The 10,377-nt window shown below is 51.1% G+C and overlaps 1 protein-coding gene across 19 annotated transcripts in view; it reads right to left on the reverse strand.

The window, feature by feature from the left end:
- The window catches only part of AFDN (afadin, adherens junction formation factor), a 107,045-nt gene extending 97,319 nt beyond the window's left edge, over positions 1 to 9,726 (reverse strand). For 10 of the 19 annotated variants that reach the window (XM_037126119.2, XM_053668797.1, XM_037126115.2 and 7 more), the window contains exon 1: positions 9,335 to 9,725. In XM_037126119.2, coding sequence (XP_036982014.2) covers positions 9,335 to 9,439 — 105 coding nt within the window. In that variant the 5' untranslated portion in view covers positions 9,440 to 9,725. Of the gene's footprint in view, positions 1 to 9,334 lie in introns of all 19 variants that reach the window. The other 9 variants (XM_037126109.2, XM_037126102.2, XM_037126103.2 and 6 more) reach the window with 1 other exon arrangement.
- Positions 9,727 to 10,377: the final 651 nt, after the last annotated feature.

Below are 10,377 nucleotides of genomic sequence, written 5' to 3' on the forward strand. Positions count from 1 at the left end.
CTAGCTTTTAAAAACTGAACTCCTAACAGACACATGATTGGTTAAGAAACACCACAACTGAGTAGTGGCTAAAAGCACAAATACTTAATAACCAGACACAACTAAACATACATTCAAACGCCAAGCATTTTCCAAATATTTTAAAATAAGTATATTATTTTCACAGCAGAAAAAATAAAATTTTAAGTGTATAACCTTGCTACAGTGAGGTAAACATAACATCATAAATATTTTTAATGCTTTTCCAGATTTACTGGCTTTTAAAAAAAAACTAACTGACTTGGGAGGGTGAAACACCAGTCTGTTTTCCCACCTGCTGACGCATCGCTGTTGATGCCTGTCTGTGCCCTGACCAAGGGCTGAGCCCACAACCTTGGAGCGGCAACATTCTAACCAACCGCGCCACCCTGCCAGGGCCCCAGGTTTACTGGTCTTAATTTTATTGTCCTTGACACTCCCCCAAAGTAACAACTTCTTAAGGGTAATAATAAAAATTACGTCTTAAAACTGAAATCAGGTCTGGCATAAAACATATTAACTGTACCATGAACTCAACAAGGTCACCTGTGCCAAACTTGAATTAAAAACACATTGTGAATGGTTCGAGTCCCAGCCGTAGGAAGTGGAAAGAACACTGTCCATGGTGCTCTGCACTGGCTCCTCCTGCTGAATGACTGTGCAGAGGCTCAAGGGACCGGCCAGGGAGTCACTGTCAACTCTGCTTCCTGGCAGTCAAGATTTCTTATCTGTAGTTTATTATCCTGATAAATTAAAACAATGTTTATCAATAAACACATTTCACTAAGTGGTTAAAATCACCAAAGTAATTTGTAATGCTAACTGTAAACAGAAAATGGTCACCAAAATTTCAAAATGAACTTACACTAACCATGAATTAACACAGTATTTGTCGCAAAACAAGGTGCCACCAAGCAGCTAAATTATAAATTAACCTTAAGATCTGCTAATCTTTCACATAAAACTCAATATTCTAACACTTGTTTTCAACACATGCATTTTAAAAAGTAATATATTCAGCTATTATTTTGAAGTATTAAAAATCCTCTGGTGTAAAGCAGGTTTAGAACATAACTATGACCTGTCTGTGCCCGCATGTCTGTCTTTCGCCCAGGAAATCCGACGCGGCTCAGGGAAAATACAACCAAAAACAACAGACACCCTCACGGCCCACAGCTGGCATGGCTCAGAGGTTAGTGGGGAGGGGGGACCGCAGGACAGACCAGGGCCTGAGGACACAGCCCACGGCAAGCGCACCCCCACCCCGTCGCCTGGAACACATCGGACACCTCCGTTCTCTGAACTAGAAACTGACCCAGGAGTAGGAGAGGCGCAGGCTGTACCCTGAGTCGCTCAGAGCAGACGCCACGACCAGCAGGCTGTGACCAGTGCTCTTCAACAACAAAATATGAACGCTTGCATCTCACTGCTAAGAAACTAAAATAGGCACTAATAATGGAGAAAATAATCCAATATATTACAAGTAAAATAACAAATCAATATACATTCACATCTACCTTTCCTCATGTTAGGTGTTACATGTGCTAACTTTACACCCCTAGCTGGAAAATGCCGTAAAATACAGACTTTAATAGCTACATTAGAACTGTTTAATGCACTGAAACCAAAATTCTTAAACCCCCCGCTAAATACCCTGGGCAGCAGCTCACAGGCTGGAGCCCACACCCCGTTGGACCCTATCAGGTCACCGTGAGGCTGGCACGTCTCACGCTGCTGTGCGGGCATTTGCACGGACCACCAGGCAAGGGGGAAGCGGACTCGGGCTGCACCCCAAAGCTCTGGTGTCTCCAGAAGAAGCCCCTGAGCAGCTGGGCGTGAGCCAGCCTTTCCCCAGACGCCACACGTACGTGAGAGGAGCGCTGCCGACCGCTGCCCGGGCAGCAGCGGGCCCTGTTTTGGAAACGAGTGAAGACAGCCCACACCTTCGAGTGTGGTCAGTAGTAACATCTGAGCTTTGATAGGAAATTACATTCCTGAAAACTTGTATCTACCAAGAACTTCCAAATACTTAAGATTTTTCAGATTGGTGGGGACATCAACAAATGTGACATCCTGATACTGTTTAAAGAAACATGTCAACACTTGAAAATCAATATAAATCACTGAAACAATATTTGTCAAATGGCCAACATGTAACAGCACAACACCATGAACAGGTAAAAAATCTATTCAGAGTACAAGACAGAGAGACAGACTGCAATATAACAACACAATGTGGAACGTAGTCAAGAATCTTCCTGAGGAGAATTTGCACCAGAAATGACAAGAAAGCACCTGGGCTCAAACTAGGAACCACCATAAAACCGATTCTTACTGTTATTACCAGTCTCTTAAAAATAACCTCCCCGAGTTTTTGCCAATACGAAAGCTCATTCATGTGAAAAATGTCATGTCATGTAACCTCAGGGCCATTAAAGAGGCCACGTGAAATCATGGTATACTTTACAAGCATCCTTCCAGACGTCTGGAGCACTGAGAAACTTACTGCGATACCAATGTCACTACCCGCCCAAAAGGAACCTGTCTGCGGGACAACTGCCCGAAGGGCACGCTCACGCACGTGAGGGCACGCTGCTGTTAGATGGCAGGGAGTGCCGGACACCGGTCACCATGTTGCTCCCACTCACATTCCCCACTAAGAAGGAACCATATTCAGAGCAAGAGGGGACCAGCCATCTCAAGTCTTGGGACCAAAAACTGGCAACAGTGGCGTAAAAAGAAACTATAACCTAGAAACCTTACTGGTTCTCCTGTAAAAAATCAGGAAATACCAAGAGAATGATAAGTAGGTCACCGTGGGAGTACCAGGACCAGCAAACAAGGGTGAAGAGAAAGCACGTTCTTGGCAGGAACGAGTGGCAGGAACGAGCGGGTTCCGTTTGCAAGGAGCAGGAGTCTGGCCCTCCTCTCAGCGGGACAGGCACGAGCCCCGGCGACAGGCACCGCAAGCTGTGCTTCCGAGGACAAGAAGCTGACCGCACCGCTCACGACGAGCAAGTGCAGCACCAGACAACAGGAACAGACGAGCACTGGTTCACGGGCCCAGATTCTGGGGTCCCACGCGGTTATTACGAAAAACAGTGAGACCTTTTGGTGGAGTTTTTGGAAGCAAGACAAAACCTCACTTGGAAACAAGTGTTCTCAGCACACGGGGTGGCAGAGTGAGACAGCCTCCTTCAGTCTGCTCCTCCCAGCCGAACAGGGGATGGTTCTAGAAACATGGGAAACCGCCTGATACCCTGTGAGAATGACCTCGTCCAGTCCGCCTACATCACCAGGGCACTGGCATCACTAGTAAACTTGAGGTGCAAACCTTAAGACTCAGAACAGAACAACCGTCTGAAGCAAGCTCATCTTGTTCACACCTACCGTTAGTGGGGACGGTCTCAGTGTGTGCCTCCGGTCCTGGCTGAATTATTCACCACAGGAATGTCCCACAGGTCCCCAAACTATCACGACCGCAGCTAGGCAGCAAAGCATGCTGTGCAGATTGAACCTACAGACACAGCCATGCAGATGAGTGTGACAAAAGCGCACATCTCGTTTTCTGTGAGCAATACGCCTTAACTGTCCTTAGCACTAATTTATCATAAGTTTCTTTTGAGTAAAATTACAGAAACGTTGGCTATTTTCCAGTCACAGCAAACTACTCAACCCCAGCTCCTCTAAGTACTTTCTTTCACAACACACAGTTATGGCCTGCGAGTATGAAACACCGACCACCCTCACCGTCAGAAACCAACGTGTCCTGGGAAGACACCCCTGCCTCCGAACGACCTGCTCCCACCTGTGCTCACTCCCTGCTCACTCCCTCACCATACAAAACGCAGCCACTAAGTCAATGACAAAGGCTCGGGTCAATCAGATCTGCCCCAGATGGGCGAGGTTTCATATTCTTACGGCTGCTGGGACAAAACCTCCCACGGCCCACATCCGTAGCACATGTAGCTCATGCACAAAGACAGTCCGGCTCCCACAGCATGCCCACGCCTGCTTTCACCTCCCAAGTGTGGGGACACCGACTGGAACAGGCAGGGAACAGGCCCTGCCCGGCTGTCCACGGGCAGACCAAGTCCAGCGCTGGTTGGTTGATGGGTCTGCGGCACCCGGTGCGCTGCCCATTCTCGAACGCACAAGTGTGAGTTTGGGCCAGATGGGCTTCCACCCGTGGGAGGGCGCCAAGGGGAGCGTGTGCATCCTAACGGGGTCAGCGAAGTTCTGGACGAAAACCAACACTACACCTCATAGAAAATAACTGACGATTAAGAGGTCAGTTCAATTTCATGTTCCCTAGATATTACTTGCATATATAGTTTACTTATCATAAAGGAAAACAGGTTTCTGTCAAAATAGCTGTATTATTTATCAGTATCCTGTGACATGGTGCCAGAGTTCAGGTCTGGGAACACTATTTATAGACAAATTAACCTGTGCCACCAGAATTAGCAACCAACGCTGAGTAATAATGCTTTACACACTGTAATTGCTAAGTCAAATCCTCAAAGACAAAACCTTAAACCCTTTTTTCTGAAGCTTCCCATCAGTTTAGTTCCATATCCTGAGCCTCTGACTCATATTTTTTTTCAAGAACATGAAAAAACTACTAGTACTGCTATTCTACCATTAACCAAATCCAAAATTTGCTGGTTCTAGAAAAGCCTGTAGTTACATTTACGCTGCATTCTTTACAAATTGCATCAAGTAAAATTCTTTCTCGTTGGCAGGAAGATGGTAAATTTAACAAGGTTAGGCAAGGTCTTCACCTCAGACTCACCAACACACACCCGGACAAACAGAAACCTTAATCAGTTATTCCAGGAATCAAAGGTTATAACTACCACCGAGACTCAAGTTATAAAAGCAAACAGGAAAAAAGGAACAGATAGGCCTGTAAATACTAAAACACACCACTGGCAACCATCTCACTATATACACACTAGTCACCAGGAAACAAGAGCTTCTAAAGCACCAGTGTGTCAAACACAAGCACCAGTTTCAAAGTGGTCCCCAACGCCGGTCGGCTGGAGGGCCCAGCTGAACTACAACCTAAGCTCTGTCTGGAACCCAGACCCGGCTGTGGGCTGGGCACTCACGCACTGGACTTGACCAGAGGCCTGCCCACCCCACCTCTGCTGACAGGCCGGAGGCAAGGTTTCACACACACACCTGTGGGTAACAGGGACCCACCACAGTGCTCCTCAAGGTCAACCCCACATTCAAACGACACACTCCCCTTGAATCAAGTCTACGTGGGTGCCCACACAAATTCTAGGTTATTTTTCCCATCACTGCAAAAAAGGCAAGGGACTCAAGAAACAGCAACAAAATAAATGACTTTAAAAAATATAATGTCTCTTGGAGAAAAGTGGTCAACTACCTACCTGGCATAGTTCTTGCATTTAGTAGTAACTTTTCTACAAAAGAATGAAACTCGAAAACAACGTCTTTAATAGTAGTAGCCTAACACACGATTTCACTTTTCATAAGAGCACATACCTGACGTTTCGTCAGTACAAAGAAAGCAATATTCGATACATCTTCTCCACAAGATATGCACTGAACACCTACCAGATGACGGACATCAGCCCGTTTTTAAGAGCAGGACTCCACGCTCGCACCTCCACACGCCACGGCGGAGGGACACGGGGGAGCCCAAGGCTCCGCCAGCAGGAGAGCGACAGGGAACCTCTCCCAAGCAGGTGATGAGAAGCAGGGTGGCGAGGAACACTCACCCATAACACGTTCTTAGAAATCCCTAAAAGAAGTAAAGCCTTAATACTAAAAATAAGAAAAGGACAGGACTACACAGCTTTAAGAAGTCTGTATTAGTAAGAAGTCTGTATTAGTAAGAAGTTTGTATTAAGAGTTCCAATTTCCCACAATAATCAAGACCATAATTCAGCTTTCAATCAATCTCCCGGTGATATATGTCAACGGTGATATATGTCAACGGTGATTTTAGACAGTGAATTTTCATTTGAAATTCCAAAGACTCTGGGACCGAAGTGAGGCAGGGGCTGAAAGCCGTGCAATGATAAAATACTACCTGCTTCTCCTTTGGAAGCCCTCCTTTTACACACAAACGTCAGGATGAAGGGAGAAAAGCAAACATAAAGAGGCTGGTTTTGAAACATTCTGATTTTCGTAAAAAGTAAATCTAATCCAAAAGCCAAGCCTATCATCTCCCTGAAGATCCACCACAGAATTATCAGTGCTTAGCAAGGCTGCCTGAAACCACCAATCAGAGCTGATCGACAGTGATGAAATTTGCTAACAGATACTGACCACTGAACCCAGCAAGAAGGCAAACAAAAGAAAATAAACCACAAGTACACCCTCCCACACACACACAGAGATTACCAAAATATATAAACATAAGGCTTACTTCTTATTCCTACGAATCAAGCTCCACAGATTTGTTCAACATTTGTTGAATATAATAAAGGCCATTACAGGGATAGCATTCTCATAGAAAAGTAAGAAATATAATTTGTGATGGCCAAATAGAATAAAAACTCATCAAGATGGTAGAAACTTTCAGACAAGTTTAGATAAAGCAAAGTGAAACTGTTGGGCTTGAAATACTGATTCAGGGAATCATGAGACAAGCTTACCTACATCATAATGAAAGATACAACAGGCTTGATGCAAACTTCCTTCCAAGACACGAAAAAAAGTATGCAAAGGTTCTCCAGAACATGTGACAGAAAGTGTGACCTAGATACTGAATAGCTAAAAAAAGAAAAACAACATGAACATTTAAAAGTAATTTATTTCATCACAAAAAGCCCTCTAACACAATCCTGGAGACCATCTCTGAAAACAGAAATGTTTGTGTATAAGTGGGGAGAAAAACTACTAAGTGAAATCTTCGTTTTCCAAAAAAGTGCTTCAACTTCTGCTTTGTTTCAACACACACGCACACGGCACCTCCTTGTCACTGCAGAGCAGCCGGACACAGCGGCTCCCCACAAAACAGGTCGGTCTCACTTCAACGGCCACCCTTGTCCCAAAACAGAGAAAAGGGAGAACAATGGTTGCTTAAAACAGAGCTTAACGAAATCAATGAACTATAATTTGTTATGATTTTTTAAATACCAACTCAATCTCAATTTAAAATCCTACAGAGTGAACTGAATTATCTGCTACTAAACTGAAAAAATATTCCTTTTCCCAACCAGCTTTGGGAAATCTCTCAAACAACATTATAAATGGACCCATTCAAACAGAAAGATAACACAACTACATACCATGATTAATATTTTACATCCCCACGTTTTGAACCAGAGATAAAGAAAACGACCTCATTATTCTGGAAGACAACCCGACCCTGAGGGCCACACCATCACATGTGACCGTCCATAAGACATGCCGGGATGGGCACCTCCCAGCATGTGAGGGTGCATCACCCGCATCTGACTCCCCAAGGGCTCACTCCACATACCCGGACTGCAAGGTGAACCTAATAACCCACAATGGGGTTCTGGCCTGATAAGCCCTAAGTGAAAGTACTGTAAATCAGAGATGCATTTAATGTATCTAACTGCCAAACACCGCAGCTTATTTAGCACAGCCTACTTTAAACCTGCTCAGGACACAGTAACAAAACACACACACACCAAACAACGACTCTGGCAACACAGTGCGAGGGAGAGGTGGTCAGGGAGCAGGGGTCGTGGGCTCCTGCCCTGGCCTGCCTGCCCACCCCCCCAGCATCACAGAGGGGCCGGGAAAGACCAAAATCCCAGGACCATATACCCCCACACCCCCCTCCCAGCCATAGCTCCCTCACGAAGCCCGAACCCCCTCAGTGGGAGCGCAGGAGGACGGCAGAGGAATGGAGCCCTTCCCACCCCAGGGAACACCACTCGGTGTAAACAGGTAGCCGTCCACTGCACTCAGAAATACAAACTGGGGTTTCAGGATAAGAAAAGGAATCAGGTTTCATGAGAATGTTCAAATTTGCCAAAAACGGATGATTCCCAAGTAACACTAACTTTGAATTACTTATGAAAGCAAATAAAAAATGCATGCTATTAAAACACTGGCCTGAGAGGGCACAAACCCTGCGAAAGACGTGTTTCTTGTTGGTAAACTTCATTCAACAGCTACAACTTAGGAATGAAACACAACCCTGAACGTTTTTGTTGGGAAACGATTTCACAGGGTCTGCCACCCACACACACCCATCCCTACCCATTGGCGCTCAACCCCATTCTCTAAAACACTGGTCGACTCTCAGTGGTTTTGCTACAAACAACGACCATTGTCCCGGACCCGCAGCAAGTGCGATTTCCTCCTTTCCTCAGGAGGACGCCCAGTACGCGCCACCCCGCCGCAGGGCAGCGCGGAACAGCCTCCGGCAGGCGGAGGCCCGAGCCCCCGCCCCCGGACGCCCACCCCCGCCCCCGCCCCCGGGCCGCGCCGCCCTGGGAAGCCCGACCAGCCCGCTGGGGGAGGGGCGCTCTTCCTTCAACCTGAGCTGCAGGCAACGAATGGCAGAAGCCCCTTTTTTTTTCCACTGGAGTTCAATTCCCGGCCGCGTTATCAGCAAACCCGCACAATCAGAACAAGTTTCCTGATATTTGCTTTACTCTCGCGGCTGGCAACCCCTAAGTTTCCAAACCCACTGAAGCAAAACACCGCCGGTCACATGCTCTCTCAAATGACAAAGGTCTGTGTGGCCCACAGTCAAGGCGCCGCGAGCCCCGGGCCGGGATCGCGGCGAGAGGAGATAAAATAACGCCCGACCACGCCCTCCTCTCGCAGCAGGACCCCGGGACGGCCTCCGCGCGGACTCGGCGCAGACCCGGCCCCGACCCGCGACCCCTGCCAGGGCCCGCGACCCCGACCTCCGGACCCAGGCTTCCCCAACCCAGCGGAGCCCGAGACCACGCCCCCGGCCCAAAACTCCCGCCCGCCCTCGACCCTCCCTGGGCCCGCGACCCCGACCCGGCCTGCGACCCCAGGCCCGGCCCGCGCCCCCTACTGGACCCGAGACCCAGACCCTGGCCTGCGACCCCGCACCCGGCCCAAGACCCCCACCTCCGGACACAGAGCCCGCCCCAGCCCCCGACCTCCACCGGCCCACGGCTCCCGCCCGGCGGCCATGGGCACAGGTGACCGCGCTCCACCCGCGCCGGCCCGCGCGGCCACCCGGGGGCGCGGGAAGGGGGACGCCGGGTGCAGGGACGGCCCGAGGCGAGGGTCCCGGGGGGCGGGGGTCCGGCGGAGGGGGGGGCGTCCGCGGAGGGGGAGGTGCAGGAGGGGGGAGGCCGGCGCCGGCCGCGCGCACCTCGGTGGGCTGGCTGATCTCGAACAGGTCCAGCCGGTTGGCGTTCCAGTGGTGGATTATGTCGGCCAGCTTCCGCCGCTCCTCGTCGCGACAGCCCGTCGTCATCCTCGCGGCCGCGCTCCTCGGCCCGGGCGCAGCGGGGGTCGGGGCCGGGGGCGCGGACGCGGGTGGGGCCGGGCGGCACGCGCACCCACAGGTCCACGGCCCGGCTCCCCGCGCTTGGCCGCCTTCGCGCCGCCGCCCCGCGTTCCTCGGTCTCCGCGGGCTCCTCGGGCGCCCGCGGTCCCTCGGCTTCCCGCTCCCGGCTCCGCGGGTTCCTCAGCCTCCTCAGCCGGCCCGCCCGCGTCAGCCCCGCCGGCCGGTGTGCGCCCTGAGCGCCCGCACGCGCCGCGCCGTGTCGCCCCGCCCGCCGTGCGCGCTGCCGCGCCGCGTGCCTGCGCACGCGCGCCGCCGCCGCTGCGGCCGCACCTCGGGCGGCCTCCACTAGGTGCTGCTGCGCGCGCCGCATCGCGCAGCTGCGCCGCCAGCCCGCACGACCGCGGGGATCCCGGCCGAGTGCGGCGGGTCTGGCTTCCCACGGCAGAACGCTCGGGCCGGCGGAGCTGGGTCCCAGAGGTGCTGGGTCCCAAAGGTGCTGGTTTCCAAAGGTGCTGGTTTCCGACTGGCAAGCCGACGGGGCAGACCCGGCGCACAGACCCGCGTCCGCGCGTGCGGAGTCCCGCGGCTGGCCAAGCTGACCGCCGCAGGAGGCCGTCGCTGCCCTCCCTCCCCCCGGCCCGGGAAGGGGGGGGTCTCCCTTGCTGTAGGGTGAGACGCAGCCGGCTTTCCGAGGAGGCCTTCCCCGGAGGAGGGTAAATCACTGCGTCCTGGGTGTCAGCGGATATGTTTTGAATTCCTCCCGGGTCTTTGCAGGCCTCCCGGTGGTCTCGGAGTCCCCAGCTTTGCCCGGATTCCTCCGGCGGAGGCTGCTTAGAACACACAGCTTCCCAAACCGTATCCACGAAGCTACACGGGCAGACCACGGACCGCAGAGCTAAAATAAC

The sequence above is a fragment of the Artibeus jamaicensis genome, unplaced genomic scaffold (genome assembly GCF_021234435.1).
Source record: "Artibeus jamaicensis isolate MK-2021 breed Jamaican fruit bat unplaced genomic scaffold, CSHL_Jam_final contig_497, whole genome shotgun sequence".
NCBI lineage: Eukaryota > Metazoa > Chordata > Mammalia > Chiroptera > Phyllostomidae > Artibeus > Artibeus jamaicensis.